Raw genomic sequence first — 23,253 nt, 5'->3', positions numbered from 1 at the left:
CCCCTTCCCCACCGGCGCCCACATTTCTTCGTGTGTCCCCCCTCAGGGGGGGTGGGGGGAGAAAAAAAATTCTCCCGTCTAACATTTTTACAGATAAACCCTCCCCCTCTCCCCCTTAGCATTTCTTTGCCACCACCTCGCTACTTCTTTCCAAACATCAATTCCTCAAATCTAGTCCAACTTCTCTTCTTGAATAAATGCCCACGCCTCCTCTGCCGTCTCAAAGTAGTGGTGTTTGCCCTGGTGTGTAACCCACAGTCTCGCCGGCTGCAGCATTCCAAATTTTACTTTCGTCCTGTGGAGCACCGCCTTGGCCCGATTGAAACTCGCCCTCCTTCTCGCCACCTCCGCACTCCAATCTTGATACACGCGGATCACCGCGTTCTCCCACCTGCTACTCCGTGTCTTCTTAGCCCATCTCAGGACCATCTCCCTGTCCTTGTAGCGGCGGAACCTCACCACTATTGCTCGCGGTATTTCCCCTGCCTTTGGTCTTCTCACGAGGACCCGGTATGCTCCCTCCACTTCCAGGGGGCCCGTCGGGGCCTCAGCTCCCATTAAAGTGTGGAGCATCGTACTCACATACGCCCCAACATCAGCTCCCTCTGTCCCTTCGGGAAGACCCAAAATCCTTAGATTCTTCCTCCTCGAGCTATTTTCCAGGGCTTCCACCCTTTCTATGCACCTCTTATGTAGTGCCTCGTGCGTCTCTGTCTTCACCACCAAGCCCTGTATCTCGTCTTCATTCTCGGCTGCATTTTGCCTTCACTCCACGGAGCTCCATCGCCTGGGTCTTTTGCGTCTCCTTCAATCCCTCAATCGCCAGCAACATCGGCGCCAGCACCTCCTTCTTGACCTCCTCCACACATCGTCGGAGGAACTCCTGCTGTTCCGGGCCCCACACCATCTGGGCTCCCTCAGCCGCCATCTTGCTTCTCCCTTCTCTTCTCTGCCGTTGCTCCAGAGGATCCTCCGCAATCTGGCCACTACTATCGCTCTTTCCATCCACACCCGGGGGGACTCCTTCCTTTGTCGCCTCACACTGGGTTTGGCCGTAAAAAATTTCCGTTGGGGCTCACGATAAGAGCCCAAATGTCCGTTGAAATAGGAGGTGCCGAAACGTGCGGCTTAGCTGGTCATCGCCGCAACCGGAAGCCACCGTATGCCTTCTTGACTACCTTCTCCACCTGTGTTGCCCCTTTCAGTGACCTGTGGACCTGTACTCCTAGATCTCTCTGACTTTCAATACTCTTGAGGGTTCTACCATTCACTGTATATTCCCTACCTGCATTAGACCTTCCAAAATGCATTACCTCACAGTTGTCCGGATTAAACTCCATCTGCCATCTCTCCGCCCAAGTCTCCAAACAATCTAAATCCTGCTGTATCCTCTGACAGTCCTCATCGCTATCCGCAATTCCACCAACCTTTGTGTCGTCTCCAAACTTACTAATCAGACCAGTTACATTTTCCTCCAAATCATTTATATATACTACAAACAGCAAAGGTCCCAGCACTGATCCCTGTGGAACACCACTGGTCACAGCCCTCCAATTAGAAAAGCATCCTTCCATTGCTCCTCTCTGCCTTCTATGACCTAGCCAGTTCTGTATTCACCTTGCCAGTTCACCCCTGATCCCGTGTGACTTCACCTTTTGTACTAGTCTACCATGAGGGACCTTGTCAAAGGCCTTACTGAAGTCCATATAGACAACATCCACTGCCCTACCTGCATCAATCATCTTAGTGACCTCCTCGAAAAACTCTATCAAGTTAGTGAGACACGACCTGCCCTTCACAAAACCATGCTGCCTCTCACTAATACGTCCATTTGCTTCCAAATGGGAGTAGATCCTGTCTCGAAGAATTCTCTCCAGTAATTTCCCTACCACTGAAGTAAGGCTCACCGGCCTGTAGTTCCCTGGATTATCCTTGCTACCCTTCTTAAACAGAGGAACAACATTGGCTATTCTCCAGTCCTCCGGGACATCACCTGAAGACAGTGAGGATCCAAAGATTTCTGTCAAGGCCTCAGCAATTTCCTCTCCAGCCTCCTTCAGTATTCTGGGATAGATCCCATCAGGCCCTGGGGACTTATCTACCGTAATATTTTTTAAGACACCCAACACCTCGTCTTTTTGGATCTCAATGTGACCCAGGCTATCTACACACCCTTCTCCAGACTCAACATCTACCAATTTCTTCTCTTTGGTGAATACTGATGCAAAGTATTCATTTAGTACCTCGCCCATTTCCTCTGGCTCCACACATAGATTCCCTTGCCTATCCTTCAGTGGGCCAACCCTTTCCCTGGCTACCCTCCTGCTTTTTATGTACGTGTAAAAAGCCTTGGGATTTTCCTTAACCCTATTGCCAATGACTTTTCGTGACCCCTTCTAGCCCTCCTGACCCCTTGCTTAAGTTCCTTCCTACTTTCCTTATATTCCACACAGGCTTCGTCTGTTCCCAGCCTTTTAGCCCTGACAAATGCCTCCTTTTTCTTTTTGACGAGGCCTACAATATCTCTCGTTATCCAAGGTTCCCGAAAATTGCCGTATTTATCCTGCTTCCTCCCAGGAACATGCCGGTCCTGAATTCCTTTCAACTGACACTTGATTGCCTCCCACATGTCAGATGTTGATTTGCCCTCAAACATCCGCCCCCAATCTATGTTCTTCAGTTCCCGCCTAATATTGTTATAATTAGCTTTCCCCCAATTTAGCACATTCATCCTAGGACCACTCTTATCCTTGTCCACCAGCACTTTAAAACTTACTGAGTTGTGGTCACTGTTCCCGAAATGCTCCCCTACTGAAATATCTACCACCTGGCCGGGCTCATTCCCCAATACCAGGTCCAGTACCGCCCCTTCCCTAGTTGGACTGTCCACATATTGTTTTAAGAAGCCCTCCTGGATGCTCCTTACAAACTCCGCCCCGTCTAAGCCCCTGACACTAAGTGAGTCCCAGTCAATATTGGGGAAGTTGAAGTCTCCCATCACCACAACCCTGTTGTGTTTACTCTTTTCCAAAATCTGTCTACCTATCTGCTCCTCTATCTCCCGCTGGCTGTTGGGAGGCCTGTAGTATACCCCCAACATTGTGACTGCACCCTTCTTATTCCTGATCTCTACCCATATAGCCTCAATGCCCTCTGAGGTGTCCTCCCGCAGTACAGCTGTGATATTCTCCCTAACCAGTAGCGCAACTCCGCCACCCCTTTTACATCCCCCTCTAGCCCGCCTGAAACATCTAAATCCTGGAACGTTTAGCTGCCAATCCTGCCCTTCCCTCAACCAGGTCTCTGTAATGGCAACAACATCATAGTTCCAAGTACTAATCCAAGCTCTAAGTTCATCTGCCTTACCCGTAATACTTCTTGCATTAAAACATATGCACTTCAGGCCACCAGACCCGCTGTGTTCAGCAACTTCTCCCTGTCTGCTCTGCCTCAGAGCCCCACTGTCCCTATTCCCTAGTTCTCCCTCAATGCTCTCACCTTCTGACCTATTGCTCCCGTGCCCACCCCCCTGCCATACTAGTTTAAACCCTCCCATGTGACACTAGCAAACCTCGCGGCCAGGATATTTATGCCTCTCCAGTTTAGATGCAACCCGTCCATCTTATATAGGTCACACCTGCCCCGGAAGAGCTCCCAGTGGTCCAGATAACGGAAACCCTCCCTCCTACACCAGCTGTTTAGCCACGTGTTTAGCTGCTCTATCTTCCTATTTCTAGCCTCACTGGCACGTGGCACAGGGAGTAATCCCGAGATTACAACCCTAGAGGTCCTGTCTTTTAACTTTCTGCCTAGCACCCTGAACTCCTGCTGCAGGACCTCATGCCCCTTCCTGCCTATGTCGTTAGTACCAATATGTACAACGCCCTCTGCCTGTTTGCCCTCCCCTTTCAGGATGCCCTCTACCCATTCAGAGACATCCTGGACCCTGGCACCAGGGAGGCAACATACCATCCTGGAGTCTCTTTCACGTCCACAGAAGCGCCTATCTGTGCCCCTGACTATAGAGTCCCCTATTACTATTGCTCTTCTGCGCTTTGACCCTCCCTTCTGAACATCAGAGCCAGCCGTGGTGCCACTGCTCTGGCTGCTGCTGTTTTCCCCTGATAGGCTAGCCCCCCCCCCCGACAGTATCCAAAGGGGTATACCTGTTCGAGAGGGGGACAACCACAGGGGATTCCTGCACTGACTGCCTGCCCTTTCTGGTGGTCACCCATTTCTCTGCCTGCACCTTGGGTGTGACCACATTTATATAACTGCGATCTATGACACTTTCCGCCACCTGCATGCTCCTAAGTGCATCCAATTGCTGCTCCAACCGAACCATGCGGTCTGTGAGGAGCTCCAGTTGGGTGCACTTTCTGCAGATGAAACCATCCGGGACGCTGGAAGCCTCCCGGACCTGCCACATCTCACAGTCAGAGCACTGCACCCCTCTAACTGACATTGCGTCTGTGCGGAGTCTGCACGTTCTCCCCGTGTCTGCGTGGGTTTCCTCCGGGTGCTCCGGTTTCCTCCCACAATCCAAAGATGTGCAGGTTAGGTGGATTGGCCATGATAAATTACCCTTAGTGTTCAAAAAGGTTAGCTGGGGTTAATGGGTTATGGGGATAGGGTGGATGTGTCGGCTTAAGTAGGGTGCTCTTTCCAAGAGCTGGTGCAGACTTGATGGGCCGAATGGCCTCCTTCTGCACTGTAAATTCTATGATAATTAAAATTAAAAGTTTTTAAAAAAAATTTATATATATAGTTTTTTTTAAGTTACAGTTAACTATCTGTTTCCTAGCACTAGATTTCTAATATAAATGCGAAAGCTAAATATAGTACTCTCCGATCTCTGGCTTACATACCCCTCTAAATTATAATTAAGTAATTATGTTTAATTAGTTACCAATGCTTAATTTTTTTAATTTAGTGTAGATTCCCAACCAGCCACTCAGGCCACAGCTTCTCTGTGATGTCACTTCAGTTTCCCCCCGACACACACAATTTGAAAAAGGTATAAAAGTAAAAATGAGTAAAAATCACTTACTTACCTTCTTACCTTCTGAGTGTCTTAGATGTTCTCAGGTTCTCTCCCTGACAGAGACTGCTCCTCCACCTCCGAACGGCTCCCGAAACTAGGCCGGGATCTTTTAAAATCTCCGCTCCGACTCGCAGCTCCTGCGCTTTTTAAATCCCCCGCGCTTTTTAAATCTCCTGGCTCTCTCTCCTCTCGCGCTGTTTTCAATGTCCCGGCTCTCTTTCCTCCCGCTCTTTTTAAATCTCCCGCGCTTTTTAACTCTCCCTGCTCACTCTCCTCTCGCGCTGTTTTCACTGTCCCGGCTGTCTCTTCTCCCGCGCTGTTTTCACTGTGTTTAAGGAAAGATGTAAATGGGTTAGAAGTAGTTCAGGGAAGGTTTACTAGGCTATTACTGAGGTTATCTTATGACGAAAGACTGGAGAGATTAGGTTTTTATCTACTAGTTTAGAAGAGTAAGGCGACTTGATTGAAACCTTTAAGATCCTGCGGGGCGTTGACAGGATGGCTGTGGAGAGGATGTCAGAGAATTTAGAACTAGGGGTCACTGTTTAAAAATAAGGGGTCGCTCAGTTAAGGCGAAGATGAGGAAACACATTTTATCTTAGAGGGTGGTGAGTATCTGGAGCTCTCTTCCTCAAGAGGAGGTAAAAGCAGAATATCTGAATATTTTTAAGGCTGAGCTGGGTAGATAGTTGATTAATGCAATGTGGAAAATTGTACCCCCGATATTTGGTGTGTGGCTATCAATCAACCTCCCTTCCGTTATCTACAGACATTCTGACACCAGAGCAAATGGTAGAATGTCCCACATTGTTATTACGACCTCGAGAGCTAATGCCTGTGGAGTTCCCCTTGGGGACGTGCCCCAGGCTGATTGTATCCTTGGGGTGTCTTCTTACAATTGGCAACTCCAACTAAACATGTGTAATACAGATTGATGCTGAAATGTTTCACCCCTTCAGGGCTACAATTTCAAGTTAATTCCAATATAATATTTTTTTCCTTCCTCGATTAACAAGGGGGTGAAAGGTTACCGGGGGTAGGCAGGTGTGTGGGGTTGAGGTTACAATCAGATCGGCCATGATCTTATTAAATGGTGGGGCAGGCTCGAGGGGCCAAGTGGCCTACTCCTCCTAATTTGTGTGTGAATCTACCGTTAAGTATAAATGCAAAGATCACACCTTGCCTGCTCCGTTGAACCCCTTATTCGAAGATTTTATGTTCTGTTCCCCTTTGTAAACATCTGTTTGCAGTGTTTCTAGGCTTATCAAGAAATTAAAAACTCTAGTTCCATTAGCATAACCAAACCGCCCTTAAGCAGCTTACCTTTTCCAATAGTGTGTAAAAAACATCTATAACCAGCAGAGAACATTCCTATTCATTGGATTTCCCTGATATTGCCATGCTGTCATGGGGTGGCACAGTGGTGAGCAGGGCTGCCTCACAGCGCCGGGGTCCCGGGCTCAATTCTGGCCTTGGGTGACTGTCTGTGTGGAGTCTGCATGTTCTCCCCGTGTCGGTGTGGGTTTCCTCCGGGTGCTCTGGTTTTCTCCCACAATCCAAAGATATGCCGGTTAAGTGGATTGGCCTTGCTAAATTGCCCATAGGTGGGGATCCGGGGCGAGGATGGGGGAGTGGGCCTACGTAGGATGCTCTTTCAGAGGGTCGGTACAGAGTCAATGGGCCAAAGGAATAGGGAGAGAGAGCAATTAAACACGTGGCTACAGGGATGGTGCAGGCGGGAGGGATTCAGATTTCTGGATAACTGGGGCTCTTTCTGGGGAAGGTGGGACCTCTACAGACAGGATGGTCTACATCTGAACCTGCGGGGCACAAATATCCTGGGGGGGAGATTTGTTAGTGCTCTTTGGGGGGGTTTAAACTAATGCAGCAGGGGCATGGGAACCTGGATTGTAGTATTAGGGTAAGGGAGAATGAGAGTATAGAGGTCAGGAGCTCAGATTTGACGTCGCAGGAGGGGGCCAGTTTTCAGGTAGGTGGTTTGAAGCGTGTCTACCTCAATGCCAGGAGTATACGAAATAAGGTAGGGGAACTGGCAGCATGGGTTGGTACCTGGGACTTCGATGTTGTGGCCATTTCGGAGACATGGATAGAGCAGGGACAGGAATGGATGTTGCAGGTTCCGGGGTTTAGGTGTTTTAGTAAGCTCAGAGAAGGAGGCAAAAGAGGGGGAGGTGTGGCGCTGCTAGTCAAGAGCAGTATTACGGTGGCGGAGAGGATGCTAGATGGGGACTCATCTTCCGAGGTAGTATGGGCTGAGGTTAGAAACAGGAAAGGAGAGGTCACCCTGTTGGGAGTTTTCTATAGGTCTCCAAATAGTTCTAGGGATGTAGAGGAAAGGATGGCGAGGATGATCCTGGATAAGAGCGAAAGTAATAGGGTAGTTATTATGGGAGACTTTAACTTTCCAAATATTGACTGGAAAAGATATAGTTCGAGTACATTAGATGGGTCGTTTTTTGTACAGTGTGTGCAGGAGGGTTTCCTGACACAGTTTGTTGACAGGCCAACAAGAGGCGAGGCCACATTGGATTTGGTTTTGGGTAATGAACCAGGCCAGGTGTTGGATTTGGAGGTAGGTGAGCACTTTGGGGACAGTGACCACAATTCGGTGACGTTTACGTTAAGGATGGAAAGGGATAAGTATACACCGCAGGGCAAGAGTTATAGCTGGGGGAAGGGAAATTATGATGCCATTAGACGTGACTTGGGGGGGATAAGGTGGAGAAGTAGGCTGCAAGTGTTGGACACACTGGATAAGTGGAGCTTGTTCAAGGATCAGCTACTGCGTGTTCTTGATAAGTATGTACCGGTCAGGCGGGGAGGAAGGTGCCGAGCGAGGGAACCGTGGTTTACCAAAGAAGTGGAATCTCTTGTTAAGAGGAAGAAGGAGGCCTATGTGAATATGAGGTGTGAAGTTTCAGTTGGGGCGATGGATAGTTACAAGGTAGCGAGGAAGGATCTAAAGAGAGAGCTAAGACGAGAAAGGATGGGACATGAGAAGTATTTGGCAGGAAGGATCAAGGAAAACCCAAAAGCTTTCTATAGGTATGTCAGGAATAAGCGAATGACTAGGGACAGAGTAGGACCAGTCAAGGACAGGGATGGGAAGTTGTGTGTAGAGTCTGAAGAGATAGGCGAGATACTAAATGAATATTTTTCGTCAGTATTCACTCAGGAAAAAGATAATGTTGTGGAGGAGAATGCTGAGCTCCAGGTAAATAGATTAGATGGCATTGAGGTACGTAGGGAAGAGGTGTTGGCAATTCTGGACAGGCTGAAAATAGATAAGTCCCCGGGACCTGATGGGATTTATCCTAGGATTCTCTGGGAGGCCAGGGAAGAGATTGCTGGACCATTGGCTTTGATTTTTATGGCATCATTGGATACAGGAATAGTGCCAGAGGACTGGAGGATAGCAAATGTGGTCCCTTTGTTCAAAAAGGGGAGCAGAGACAACCCCGGCAACTATAGACCGGTGAGCCTCACGTCTGTAGTGGGTAAAGTCTTGGAGGGGATTATAAGAGACAAGATTTATAATCATCTAGATAGGAATAATATGATCAGGGATAGTCAGCATGGCTTTGTGAAGGGTAGGTCATGCCTCACAAACCTTGTGGAGTTCTTTGAGAAGGTGACTGAACAGGTAGACGAGGGTAGAGCAGTTGATGTGGTGTATATGGATTTCAGCAAAGCGTTTGATAAGGTTCCCCACGGTAGGCTATTGCAGAAAATACGGAGGCTGGGGATTGAGGGTGATTTAGAGATGTGGATCAGAAATTGACTAGCTGAAAGAAGACAGAGGGTGGGGTGGTTGATGGGAAATGTTCAGAATGGAGTTCAGTCACAAGTGGAGTACCACAAGGATCTGTTCTGGGGCCGTTGCTGTTTGTCATTTTTATCAATGACCTAGAGGAAGGCGCAGAAGGGTGGGTGAGTAAATTTGCAGACGATACTAAAGTCGGTGGTGTTGTCGATAGTGTGGAAGGAAGTAGCAGGTTACAGAGGGATATAGATAAGCTGCAGTGCTGGGCTGAGAGGTGGCAAATGGAGTTTAATGTAGAGAAGTGTGAGGTGATTCACTTTGGAAGGAAAAACAGGAATGTGGAATATTTGGCTAATGGAAAAGTTCTTGAAAGTGTGGATGAGCAGAGGGATCTAGGTGTCCATGTACATAGATCCCTGAAAGTTGCCACCCAGGTTGATAGGGTTGTGAAGAAGGCCTATGGAGTGTTGGCCTTTATTGGTAGAGGGATTGAGTTCCGGAGTCAGGAGGTCATGTTGCAGCTGTACAGAACTCTGGTACGGCCGCATTTGGAGTATTGCGTACAGTTCTGGTCACCGCATTATAGGAAGGACGTGGAGGCTTTGGAGCGGGTGCAGAGGGGATTTACCAGGATGTTGCCTGGTATGGAGTGAAAATCTTATGAGGAAAGGCTGATGGACTTGAGGTTGTTTTCGTTGGAGAGAAGAAGGTTAAGAGGAGACTTAATAGAGGCGTACAAAATGATCAGGGGGTTGGATAGGGTGGACAGTGAGAGCCTTCTCCCGCGGATGGATATGGCTGGCACGAGGGGACATAACTTTAAACTGAGGGGAATAGATATAGGACAGAGGTCAGAGGTAGGTTCTTTACGCAAAGAGTAGTGAGGCCGTGGAATGCCCTACCTGCTACAGTAGTGAACTCGCCAACATTGAGGGCATTTAAAAGTTTATTGGATAAACATATGGATGATAATGGCATAGTGTAGATTAGATGGCTTTTGTTTCAGTGCAACATCGTGGGCCGAAGGGCCTGTACTGCGCTGTATTGTTCTATGCTCTATGTTCTAAATGGCCTCCTCCTGCACTGTAGAGATTCTATGATCCTAACCCTTTTGTACACTAAGGGCAATTTATCATGGCAATCCACCTAACCACATCTTTGGACTGTGGGAGGTAACCGGAGCACCCGGAGGAAACCCACGCACACACGGGGAGGACGTGCAAACTCCGCACAGACAGTGACCCAAACCGGGAATCGAACCTGGGATCCTGGAGCTGTAAAGCTCAGCTTTGGTGTTTTACACTCTCACACACTTTGGTCAGTTGCCAGTGATGCTTTGTGCCACCAGACGGTGGTGTCCAGGTTTTGAGGGGGGGAAAGGCATTTTCTTTGAAAGTAAACTTTTTCTTCTTGGGTGGGGGCTTTGACATTCTTGGTGTGCAGCTTTACATCGAGTTTCCCGCTGGCGATGGTGCCAGAGAATAGGGTGGGGCGAAGAGATGACCACTGGAGGTCCAAGGTCATAGAACATAGAACATTACGGCGCAGTACAGGCCCTTCAGCCCTCGATGTTGCGCCGACCTGTGAAACCACTCTAAAGCCCATCTATACTATTCCCTTATTGTCCATATGTCTATCCAATGACCATTTGAATGTCCCTAGTATTGGCGAGTCCACTACTGTTGCAGGCAGGGCATTCCACGCCCTTACTACTCTCTGAGTAAAGAACCTACCTCTGACATCTGTCTTATACCTATCTCCCCTCAATTTAAAGCTATGTCCCCTCGTGCTAGACATCACCATCCGAGGAAAAGGGCTCTCACTGTCCACCCTATCCAATCCTCTGATCATCTTGTATGCCTCAATTAAGTCACCTCTTAACCTTCTTCTCTCTAACGAAAACAGCTTCAAGTCCCTCAGCCTTTCCTCATAAGATCTTCCCTCCATACCAGGCAACATTCTGGTAAATCTCCTCTGCACCCTTTCCAATGCTTCCACATCCTTCCTATAATGCGGCGACCAGAATTGCACGCAATACTCCAAATGCGGCCGCACCAGAGTTTTGTACAGCTGCAACATGACCTCATGGCTCCTAAACTCAATCCCTCTACCAATAAAAGCTAACACACCGTACGCCTTCTTAACAACCCTCTCAACCTGGGTGGCAACTTTCAGGGATCTATGTACATGGACACCGAGATCTCTCTGCTCATCCACACTGCCAAGAATCTTACCATTAGCCCAGTACTCAGTCTTCCTGTTATTCCTTCCAAAATGAATCACCTCACACTTTTCTGCATTAACCTCCATTTGCCACCTCTCAGCCCAGCTTATCTATGTCCCTCTGTAACTTGTAACATCCTTCCACACTTTCCACAACTCCACCGACTTTAGTGTCATCTACAAATTTACTCACCCATCCTTCTACGCCCTCCTCCAGGTCATTTATAAAAATGACAAACAGCAGTGGCCCCAAAACAGATCCTTGTGGTACACCACTAGTAACTGGACTCCAGTCTGAACACTTCCCATCAACCACCACCCTTTGTCTTCTTCCAGCTAGCTAATTTCTGATCCAAACTACTAAATCACCCTGAATCCCATGCCTCCGTATTTTCTGCAGTAGCCTACCATGGGGAACCTTATCAAACGCTTTACTGAAATCCATATACACCACATCAACTGCTTTACCCTCATCCACCTGTTGGAGTCCAGGGCCTCGCCAGCCAGTGGAGCTCGCCATTTCGCTGATGGGGGGCGGGGGCAGTCTCACCAGCCCCAGCAGCTTGGGGGAAGCTCAGGGTCTCACTGGCTGGCTGTTTTCACAGTGATACTACAGGCGGGTGTCTCAATCGAAAGGACAGGATGGGGAATCTCCAAGAATAGAAAGGGAACAAATATCTTTCAGAGTTTAACCTGAAATTCACATCTCGCAAGGATGTGTGCTCAGTCCTCTACTGTACTCCCTGTTCACACATGACTGTGTAGCAAAATTTAACTCCAACTCAATCTACGTTTGCGCATGATACAACTGTGGTGGGCCGTATCTCAAACAACGATGAATCAGTCTACAGGAGGGAGATAAATCACTTGGTTGCATGGCATACCGAAAACAACCTCTCTCTAAATGTCGGAAAGACCAAGGAACTGATCATCGACTTCAGGAAGCGCAGCACGACACACACTCCCGTCTGCATCAATGGCTCTGAAGTGGAGATGGTCGACAGCTTTAAGTTCCTGGGGGTCGCCATCACCAACAGTCTGTCCACTCACGTTGATGCAACAGTCAAGAAAGCCCAACAACGTCCCGACTTCCTACAGAAGCTAAAGAAATTTGGCATGTCTGCATCGACGCTCACAAACTTCTACAGATGTGCAATAGAGAGCATCCTATCCGGCTGCATCACAGCTTGGTGTGGCAACTGCTCGGCCCAAGTTCGCAAGAAACTGCAGAGTGTGGTGACCTCAGCCCAATGCATCACACAAGCTTGCCGCCCTCACATTGATTCTGTCGACACCTCCCGCTGCCTCAGGAAGGCAGGCAGCATTATCAGAGACCCCTCCCACCCAGGCTTTGCCTTCTTCTAACCCTTCCATCAGGCAGAAGATACAGAAGTCTGAAGACCCGCACATCCAGACATAGGAACAGCTTCTTCCCCACAGCTACTAGACTCCTCAACAACTCCCCCTCGGACTGATCTGTTCCCTGTAAGAACACTATTCACGACGCCCTATGCTGCTCTTGCTCACATATTTTATTTGTTTGGCCCCTTGTTCCGCACTGTAACCAATCACTGTTTGGCGATGTACCATTTGTCGATGTTCTCTGTTGATTATTCTTGTGTCTACTATGTACGTACTGTGTACGTTCCCTCGGCCGCAGAAAAATACTTTTCACTGTACATCGGTACATGTGACAATAAATCAAAGCAAATCAACCTCAGTGATCAAGACTGACCTTTATTCAATCTGTGTGTTCCGCAGATGAAGAGAAGAGTATTGCCTCAGATGAAAGTGCCGGAATCGAACCCAAGAATTTGTTCTTGCCTCTTGAAGCACAGTTATCGCAGGTTCGAGGGCCAGCCTACAGCTCGTATTTAACAAAGTCTCAGGTTAGTGTGGACATGTGGACAAAGTGGATCTGATGCAGAATGGAACCTTAGGTCACAACTAAAGTCCTGATTACAGTTGAGGTCATCAGGAGTGATGTGATCCAGAGTGTACAGAGGATGGTCCTAGGACTGGAACAATGGAATAGGAGTAGGCCATGTCTCCATTTAAGCCTGTTCCACCATACAGTGAGATCCTGGCTGATGTGAGACCTAACTCCATATACGCACTTTTGTCTCATAACCCATTCTCTCGCTCCTGACTCCATCCCTCCCTTGGCAATAATCTGATATTAAACCAGCCTGTTCACAACCTTGGAGTCACATCTGATGCTGAGATAAGTTGATCCAATATTCCTTCCATCTCTATGACTCTTCTGACTTCACCTCTGTCTCACCCCACCTTCTGCTGAAACTCTCATTATTACTTTATAATCTTAGTTACCTCTAGACTTGATCATGCCAACACACACCCGGCTGGTCTCCCTCATTCCATCATCCATAAACGTGAGGCCATCTGCCTGTGCCTTAACCCACACTTACTTCTGTTCCCCTATCTTTATCGTGCTCAAAGGTTCCCCATTGAACACCATCTTTATTTTTAAATTCTCAGCCTGGTTTTCAAACTTCTCCATGGTCTCCCTATCTCTCCAGCCCCACAACCCTCTGAGATATCTGCGCCCTCTAATTTTGATCTCTTGGGCATCCCTCATTTTAATCGCTTCATCAGTCACGAATTTGTCTTTAGTTAGGTCCCAAACCCGCCACCTCTCCTCCTCACTCTACTCCTTTAGGACACTCCTTAGAACCTACTTTTTAAAAATCAAGCTTTTATTCATCTGACCTAATGTAGCTCGGAGTCATACTTTGTTTGATATAATTGTTATAAACAAAACTATCCATCTTATTTTGTAATTTAACAAAGTGTTTAACCTCAATACCTGTTTGAAAAAGAGAATTTCAAACTTCTCGTGTGTTTGTATGTAAAAGTGTTTCCTGACTTTACTCCTGTAAGGTCATGTTCTAATTTGTAAACAATGCCTCTCTCCGGTCCTAGATTCACTAACCATCAGAATGCATTTCTCCCTGCTCCACCTTAATTATTCCAGTTAATCTGCTAAATACTTAAATCAAAATACCCCCACTAACTTTCTAATTGCCAGAAAATAGAACCATAGTTCAAGTAATCACTCCTCATCATTTGACCATCGGGATAGAATTTCACACCTCCCGGGCGGGGTCCAACCAGAATGCCCGTTAAGAAGCAGGTGATGACGTCGGACACGAGGCGAATGCAGGCACGGAAATAATTAGAGGAGTGATTAAGGAGATTAAAACCCCAATCGACCGGAATTTAACATTTTGCGTGCGACAAAGCTCATTGCACGGACAGCACAGGCGGGTGGCCTGACAGGAATTGGTCCAGTTTATATCCAGAACAGGATAAAAGGCCCCTGCTACCTACAGTGCCTGAGGAGTTTGGCGTTGGTAGGGGTGGGCTGAAATGGTGTCCTGTAATGTGGAAAGAGTGTTTGGTGTGTTGGATTCATCAGAGTGTTGAGCTCGAAGGAGTTTTCTATTACCTGGCACTGGAGGTTTGGGCCCCTCTGTCACTTTGTGCACAGGTGAGCCCCATTAGTTAGGGATCCTCTCGGAAGGAGCGATCACAATATGGTGCAATTTAAAATACAGATGGAGGGTGAGAAGGTAAAATCAAACACTAGTGTTTTGTGCTTAAACAAAGGAGATTACAATGGGATGAGAGAAGAACTAGCTAAGGTAGACTGGGAGCAAAGACTTTATGGTGAAACAGTTGAGGAACAGTGGAGAACCTGCCAAGTGATTTTTCACAGTGCTCAGCAAAGGTTTATACCAACAAAAAGGAAGGACTGTAGAAAGAGGGAAAATCGACCGTGGATATCTAAGGAAATAAGGGAGAGTATCAAATTGAAGGAAAAAGCATACAAGGTGGCAATGATTAGTGGGAGACTGGAGGACTGGGAAATCTTTAGGGGGCAACAGAAAGCTACTAAAAAAGCTATAAAGAAGAGTAAGATAGATTGTGAGAGTAAACTTGCTCAAAATATAAAAACAGATCGTAAAAGTTTCTACAAATATATAAAACAAAAAAGAGTGGCTAAGGTAAATATTGGTCCTTTAGGGGATGAGAAGGGAGATTTAATAATGGGAGATGAGGAAATGGCTGAGGAACTGAACAGGTTTTTTGGGTCAGTCTTCACAGTGGAAGACACAAATACCATGCCAGTGACTGATGGAAATGAGGCTATGACAGGTGAGGACCTTGAGATGATTGTTATCACTAAGGAGGTAGTGATGGGAAAGCTAATGGGGCTAAAGGTAGACATGTCTCCTGGCCCTGATGGAATGCATCCCAGAGTGCTAAAAGAGATGGCTAGGGAAATTGCAAATGCACTAGTGATAATTTACCAAAATGCACTAGACTCTGGGGTGGTCCCGGCGGATTGGAAATGAGCAAACGTGACACCGCTGTTTAAAAATGGAGGTAGGCAGAAAGCGGGTAATTATAGGCCGGTGAGCTTATCTTCGGTAGTAGGGAAGATGCTGGAATCTATCATCAAGGAAGAAATAGCGAGGCATCTGGATGGAAATTGTCCCATTGGGCAGACTCAGCATGGGTTCATAACGGACAGGTCGTGCCTAACTAATTCAGTGGAATTGTTTGAGGACATTAACAGTGCGGTAGATAACGGGGAGCCAATGGATATGATATGTCTGGATTTCCAGAAAGCTTTTGACAAGGTGACACACAAAAGGTTGCTGCATAAGATAAAAATACATGGCATTAAGGGTAAAGTAGTAGCATGGATAGAGGATTGGTTAATTAATAGAAAGCAAAGAGAGGGGATTAATGGGTATTTCTCTGGTTGGCAATTAGTAGCTAGTGGTGTCCCTCAGGGATCAGTGTTGGGCCCACAATTGTTCACAATTTACATAGATGATTTGGAGTTGGGGACCAAGTGCAATGTGTCCAAGTTTGCAGACGACACTAAGATGAGTGGTAAAGCAAAAAGTGCAGAGGATACTGGAAGTCTGCAGAGGGATTTGGATAGGCTAAGTGAATGGGCTAGGGTCTGGCAGCTGGAATACAATGTTGACAAATGTGAGGGCAGAGGGCAGTAGAGCGGAGCTGCTGATTGGTGTTGCAAGGAAAATTTGCTTACCTCCGTTATGGTCACCCTAACTTGAAGGTGTACCTGAGCTAGAGACCCTAGCTGTTCGAGTGAAGACAAGCATCCAGCAGAGGGCAGTAGAGCGGAGCTGCTGATTGGTGTTGCAAGGGAAATTTGCATACCTCCGTTGTGGTCACCCTAACTTGAAGGTGTACCTGAGCTAGAGACCCTAGCTGTTCGAGTGAAGACAAGCATCCAGCAGAGGGCAGTAGAGCGGAGCTGCTGATTGGTGTTGCAAGGGAAATTTGCATACCTCCGTTGTGGTCACCCGAACTTGAAGGTAGTTTGTGGGGAGCTGTTGTCAAGTGACACTTAAACCCGAAACACTTCTTCATGTTTCCCTCCCTACCCCCTCCTCTAACCAAAAAAAAACAACCGCTGTAAAGATCAAGAGGAAGGCTCGAGGTCAGGTAGAAGTAGAAAGAAGTTGAACCGTGATGCCACAGCCTGCAGGTAAGGGATTGGCTGGTGACTGGTGAGTACATTTTCTTTTATTTTCCCTCCGGTGTTATCGTGCAGGGCGCAGACGTTGCTGAGTGAGTGCTTGCTGAGAAGGGGAGTGGATAACAGGTAAGCTCTTTCTTTTTTTTTTATCTAGAGGGGATGACAGGGAAGGTAGTGCAATGTTCCTCCTGCAGAATGTTTGAGGTGAGGGACGCCGACAGTGTCCCTGCTGATTTCATCTGTGGGAAGTGCACCCATCTCCAGCTCCTCAGAAACCGCATTAGGGAGCTGGAGCTGGATGAACTTTGGATCATTCGGGAGGCAGAGGTGGTCATAGATAGAAGCTTCAGGGATGTAGTTACTCCGAAGAATAAAGATAGATGGGTGACGGTGAGAGGGGCTGGGAGGAAGCAGTCAGTACAGGGATTCCCTGTGGTCATTCCCCTCAGTAACAAGTATACCGCTTTGGATACTGTTGGGGGGGGGGACTTACCAGGGGTAAGCCATGGGGTGCAGGTCTCTGGCACAGAGCCTGTCCCTGTTGCTCAGAAGGGAAGGGGGGAGAGGAGTAGAGCATTAGTCATTGGAGACTCCATAGTAGGGGGATAGATAGGAGATTTTGTGGTAACGAGAGAGACTCGCAGTTGGTGTGTTGCCTCCCAGGTGCCAGGGTGCGTGATGTCTCGGATTGTGTTTTCGGGATCCTTAAGGGGGAGGGGGAGCAGCCCCAAGTCGTGGTCCACATAGGTACCAATGGCATAGGTAGGAAAAGGGATAGGGATGTAAGGCAGGATAACAGGAAGACAGAGTACTGGGCTAATGGTAAGATTCTTGGTAGTGTGGATGAGCAGAGAGATCTCGGTGTCCATGTACATAGATCCCTGAAAGTTGCCACCCAGGTTGAGAGGGTTGTTAAGAAGGCATACGGTGTGTTAGCTTTTATTGGTAGAGGGATTGAGTTTTGGAGCCATGAGGTCATGTTGCATCTGTACAAAACTCTGGTGCATTTGCAGTATTGCGTGCAGTTCTGGTCGTCGCATTATAGGAAGGATGTGGAAGCACTGGAAAGGGTGCAGAGCAGAACGAGGCGCTACACAAGAGGTGGGCGGGAAGACTCGAAGACCTGGAGAACAGGTCGAGGAGAAAGAATCTGCGAATCCTGGGTCTCCCTGAGGGATTGGAGGGGGCTGATGCCGGGGCATACGCGAGCACGATGCTCGAGACGATGATGGGCACGAAGGCCCCTTCGAGGCCGCTGGAGTTGGACGGGGCACATCGGGTGCTGGCGAAGAAGCCCCAGGCAAATGAGCCGCCAAGGGCTCATTTGTGAGGTTCCACCGGTTCACGGACAGAGAGTGGGTCCTGAGATGGGCCAAGAAGGAGCAGAGCAGTAAGTGGGACAATGCAGAGATCCGAATATACCCGGACTGGAGCACGGAGGTTGCAAAGCGGAGAGCGGGTTTCAACCGGGCCAAAGCGGCGTTGTACCGGAAAGAAGTGAAATTCGGAATGCTGCAGCCAGCGCGACTGTGGGTCACATACAAGGGCCAACACTATTACTTCGAAACGCCTGAAGAGGCGTGTGGACCTTTGTACAAGCCGAAAAGTTGGACTCTAACTGAGGGTTTGTGAGGGTGGGGGGGATGTTTTGGGGTTTGATGTGCAATGGCTGTTGTATATAGAGGGTCAGTTACGCGCAGGAAATGTTACATGGGCTGGGGGAGAGAGACAAGGCTGCGACAGGAGCTGCGCCAGAAGGGGCGGAGCGGGCTTTGGAAAGCACAGGGTTTTTTCCCGCGCGCGGGAAGGGGAACGAAGGAATGCATATGGATTGGGAGACTCCCATGCGGGGAGGTCAATGGGACGGCGGGGGAAGCCGGGGTCAGCAGACGTCAGCTGACTTACGGGAGTGACATGGGGGGAGCAAAAAAGCTAGACGGGTCTAGCGGGGGGGGGGGGGGGGGGGGGAGGGGGAGGGGGAGAAGGGGGGGGGGGAAAGGGTTGCTGCTGCACTGGCCGAAAGGGAATGGGACATAGAAGAGGTGGTCGGGACTGGGGTCCCCCCTCTGGGGGACTGGAGGGTGAGGGAGGCGTGGACACGGGACTGGCCCAGAAAAGGAGATGGCTAGTCAGGGCGTGGTGAGAGCCCCGCCAATCCGGCTGATAACGTGGAATGTGAGGGGCCTGAATGGGCCGGTGAAGAGGGCTCGAGTGTTCGCACACTTAAAGGGATTGAAGGCGGACGTGGCCATGCTCCAAGAGACACACCTGAAGGTGGCGGACCAGGTCAGGCTAAGAAAGGGATGGGTAGGACAGGTATTCCACTTGGGACTGGACGCGAAAAATAGAGGGGTGGCAATATTGGTGGGAAAGCGGATGTCATTTGAGGCCAAGACTATTGTAGCGGACAACGGAGGGCGATATGTAATGGTGAGCGGTAGGCTGCAAGGGACGTGAGTGGTGTTGGTAAACGTATACGCCCCGAACTGGGATGATGCAGGATTCATGAAGCGCATGTTGGGGCGCATTCCGGACCTGGAGAAAGGAGGCCTGATAATGGGAGGGGACTTCAATACAGTGTTTGATCCAGCACTGGACCGCTCCAAATCAAGGACTGGAAAGAGGCCAGCGGCGACCAAGGTACTTAGGGGGTTTATGGATCAGATAGGGGGAGTGGACCCATGGCGGTTTGCAAGGCCATGTACACAAAGCCTACTCCCGGATAGATTTCTTTGTTCTGGGTAGGGCGCTCATCCTGAGGGTGGAGGGGACGGAGTATTCGGCTATAGCCGTTTCGGACCATGCCCCGCACTGGGTGGAACTGGAGCTGGGAGAGGAGAGGGACCAATGCCCGTTGTGGCAGCTGGATGTGGGACTGCTGGCGGACGAGGTGGTGTGTGGGAAGGTGAGGGGGTGTATCGAAAGGTACTTGGAGGCCAACGACAATGGGGAGGTGCAGGTGGGGGTGGTATGGGAGGCGTTGAAGGCGGTGATCAGGGGAGAGCTAATTTCCATTAGGGCTCATAGGGAGAAGACAGAGGGTATGGAAAGGGAGAGGTTAGTGGGGGAGATTTTGACAGGAGATACGCAGAGGCCCCGGAGGAAAGATTACTTGGGGAAAGACGACGGCTCCAGACCTGTTGACCACAGGGAAGGCGGAGGCACAGTGGAGGAAAGCGCAGGGGGCGACCTACGAGTATGGGGAAAAGGCTAGTCGGATGCTGGCACACCAGCTCCGTAAGAGGATTGCAGCGAGGGAAATAGCGGGAGTCAAAGATGGAAGGGGAGCCACGGTTCGGAGTGCGACGAAAATAAACGAGGTATTCAAGGCCTTTTATGAAGAGCTGTACAGATCCCAGCCCCCAAGCGGGGGAAGAGGGGATGAGACGATTCCTAGATCAGCTGAGATTCCCGAGGGTGGAGGAGCAAGAGGTGGCTGGTTTGGAGGCACCAATTGGGTTGGAGGAGCTGAGCAAGGGTTTGGGGAGCATGCAGGCGGGGAAGGCCCCGGGACCGGACGGATTCCCGGTGGAGTTCTACAGGAAGTACGCAGACCTGTTGGCCCCGCTACTGGTGAGGACCTTTAATGAGGCAAGAGAGGAGGGGACCCTGCCCCCGACAATGTCGGAAGCGATAATTTCTTTGATCCTTAAGCGGGACAAGGACCCACTGCAATGTGGATCGTACAGGCCGATCTCGCTCCTCAATGTGGATGCAAAGTTGCTGGCAAAAGTGCTGGCCACGAGGATCGAGGACTGTGTCCCGGGGGTAATCCACGAGGACCAGACGGGATTTGTAAAGGGCAGGCAACTAAACACCAATGTGCGGCGGCTCTTAAACATGATAATGATGCCATCGGAGGAGGGAGAGGGGGAGATAGTGGCAGCTGTGGACGCGGAGAAGGCCTTTGACCGAGTAGAGTGGGAGTACCTCTGGGAGGTGCTGCGTTGGTTTGGGTTCGGGGTAGGGTTGATCAATTGGGTTAAGCTCCTTTACAGAGCCCCGATGGCGAGTGTAGTGACGAACCGGCGGAGGTCGGAGTACTTTCGACTGTACCGAGGGACGAGGCAAGGGTGCCCCCTGTCCCCCCTGTTGTTCGCATTGGCGATCGAACGATTGGCATTGTCATTGAGGGAGTCTAATAAATGGAGGGGGGTGGTCCGAGGGGGAGAAGAGCATCGGGTGTCGCTATATGCGGATGACCTGTTGCTGTACGTGGCGGATCCAATGGAGGGGATGGTGGAGGTCATGCAGACTCTAAGGGAGTTTGGGGAGTTTTCGGGCTATAAGCTCAATGTAGGGAAGAGTGAGCTCTTTGTATTACAGGCGGGGGACCAAGAAAGAGGGATAGGGGACCTACCGCTGAGGAGGGCGGAGGGGAGCTTTCGGTATCTGGGGATCCAGAGAGCCAGGAGTTGGGGGACCCTACATAAGTTGAATCTGACGAGGTTGGTGGAGCAAATGGAGGAGGATTTCAAAAGATGGGACATGTTACCGCTCTCGCTGGCGGGTAGAGTGCAGTCGGTCAAAATGGTGGTCCTTCCGAGGTTTCTGTTTGTGTTTCAGTGCCTTCCCATCGTGATCACTAAGGCCTTTTTTAAGAGAGATAGGCAGGAGTATTATGGGGTTTGTGTGGGCGAATAAGACCCCGAGAGTAAGGAGAGGGTTCCTGGAACGCAGTAGGGACCGAGGAGGGTTGGTGCTGCCAAACCTGGGGCGCTACTACTGGACAGCAAATGTGGCGATGATCCGCAAGTGGGTTATGGAGGGAGAGGGGACGGCATGGAAGAGGATGGAGATGGCGTCCTGTGAAGGAACGAGCCTGGGGGCGTTGGTGACGGCACCGCTGCCGCTCTCGCCGACAAAGTATACCACGAGCCCGGTGGTGGCGGCAACGCTAAGGATCTGGGGCCAGTGGAGACGGCACCGGGGTGCAATGGGAGCATCGGTGTGGTCCCCGATTAGGGGTAACCACCGGTTTGTCCCGGGGAAGATGGACGGGGGGGGGGGGGGTTCCAGAGCTGGCATCGGGCGGGGACTGGAAGAATGGGGGACCTGTTCATCGACGGGACGTTTGCGAGCCTAGGGGCACTGGAGGAGAAGTTCGAGTTGACCCGGGAAATGCCTTTAGATATATGCAGGTGAGGGCTTTTCTGAGGCGACAGGTGAGGGAGTTCCCGTTGCTCCCGGCACAAGAGGTTCAAGATAGGGTGATCCCGGGTGTATGGGTCGGGGAGGGCAAGGTGTCGGAAATACACCAGGAGTTGAAAGAAGAGGGGGAAGCACTGATAGAGGAGCTGAAGGGTAAATGGGAGGAGGAGCTGGGGGAGGAGATCGAGGAAGGTCTGTGGGCTGATGACCTAGGTAGGGTTAATTCCTCTCCTCGTGTGCCAGGCTCTGCCTGATACAATTTAAGGTGGTCCACAGAGCGCACTTGACGGGGGCGAGGTTGAGTAGGTTCTTTGGGGTAGAGGACAGATGTAGAAGGTGCTCAGGGAGCCCGGCGAACCATGTCCATATGTTTTGGTCATGCCCGGCACTGGAGGGGTTCTGGAGAGGAGTGGCGGGAGCAATATCTCAGGTGGTGAAAGTCCAGGTCAAGCCAAGCTGGGGGCTAGCAATATTTGGAGTAGTGGACGAACCGGGAGTGCAGGAGGCGAAAGAGGCCGGCATTCTGGCCTTTGCGTCCCTAGTAGCCCGGCGAAGGATCACACCTGGAGGCGTGGATAAACGATATGGCTGGGTTCATAAAGTTGGAGAGGATTAAGTTCGCCTTGAGAGGGTCTGCGCAGGGGTTCTACAGGCGGTGGCAACCGTTCCTAGAGTATCTCGCGGAGCGTTAGAGGAAGGTCGGTCAGCAGCAGCAGCAACCTTCGGGGGCGGGGGGGACGGCCTGGGGGGGTGGATGAGCAAGAGATAACATGAAGGGTTGGGGAAACTGGCATGTACGGGTGAGGGCCAGTGTGCAAAGCTGTGTAAATATATCATTTTGCCATGTATATATCTGGTTCTGCGCGATTTCTCGTTTTTTTTTGTTACGGGGGGGGGGGGTTATTGTTTGTAAGGGAGAAAAATTGTGTTAAAAAACTTTAATAAATATACTTTTTTTTAAAAAAGAAGGCAAATGGAATTTTGTCCTTCATTGCTAGAGGGATGGAGTTTAAGACTAGGGAGGTTATGCTGCAATTGTATAAGGTGTTACTGAGGCCACACCTGGAGTGTTGTGTTCAGTTTTGGTCTCCTTACCTGAGAAAGAACGTACTGGCGCTGGAGGGTGTGCAGAGGAGATTCACTAGGTTAATCCCAGAGCTGAAGGGGTTGGATTATGAGGAGAGGTTGAGTAGACTGGGACTGTACTCGTTGGAATTTAGAAGGATGCGGATTTAGACATATAAAATTATAAAGGGAATAGATAGGATAGATGCGGGCAGGTGGTTTCCACTGGCGGGTGAATGCAGAACTAGGGGGCATAACCTCAAAATAAGGGAAGTAGATTTAGGACTGAGTTCAGGAGGAACTTCTTCACCCAAAGGGTTGTGAATCTATGGAATTCCTTGCCCAGTGAAGCAGTAGAGGCTCCTTCATTAATATTTTTAATACAAAGATAGATAGTTTTTTGAAGAATAAAGGGATTAAGGGTTATGGTGTTCGGGCCGGAAA

At 49.6% G+C, this 23,253-nt stretch overlaps 1 protein-coding gene across 1 annotated transcript in view; it reads left to right on the top strand.

The window, feature by feature from the left end:
- LOC140403424 (primary cilium assembly protein FAM149B1-like) overlaps positions 1-23,253 on the top strand; it is a gene marked incomplete at its 5' end in the record, with an annotated part of 290,929 nt that overhangs the window by 93,152 nt on the left and 174,524 nt on the right. The window contains one exon of the mRNA XM_072491336.1: positions 12,813-12,940. Within this exon, the coding sequence (XP_072347437.1) occupies positions 12,813-12,940 (128 nt within the window). The remainder of the gene's footprint in view (positions 1-12,812; positions 12,941-23,253) is intronic.

The sequence above is a fragment of the Scyliorhinus torazame genome, chromosome 28, assembly GCF_047496885.1.
Source record: "Scyliorhinus torazame isolate Kashiwa2021f chromosome 28, sScyTor2.1, whole genome shotgun sequence".
Lineage (NCBI taxonomy): Eukaryota > Metazoa > Chordata > Chondrichthyes > Carcharhiniformes > Scyliorhinidae > Scyliorhinus > Scyliorhinus torazame.
Note: the sequence above shows the minus strand (reverse complement) of the source record. Positions and strands in the feature narration are given on the sequence as shown.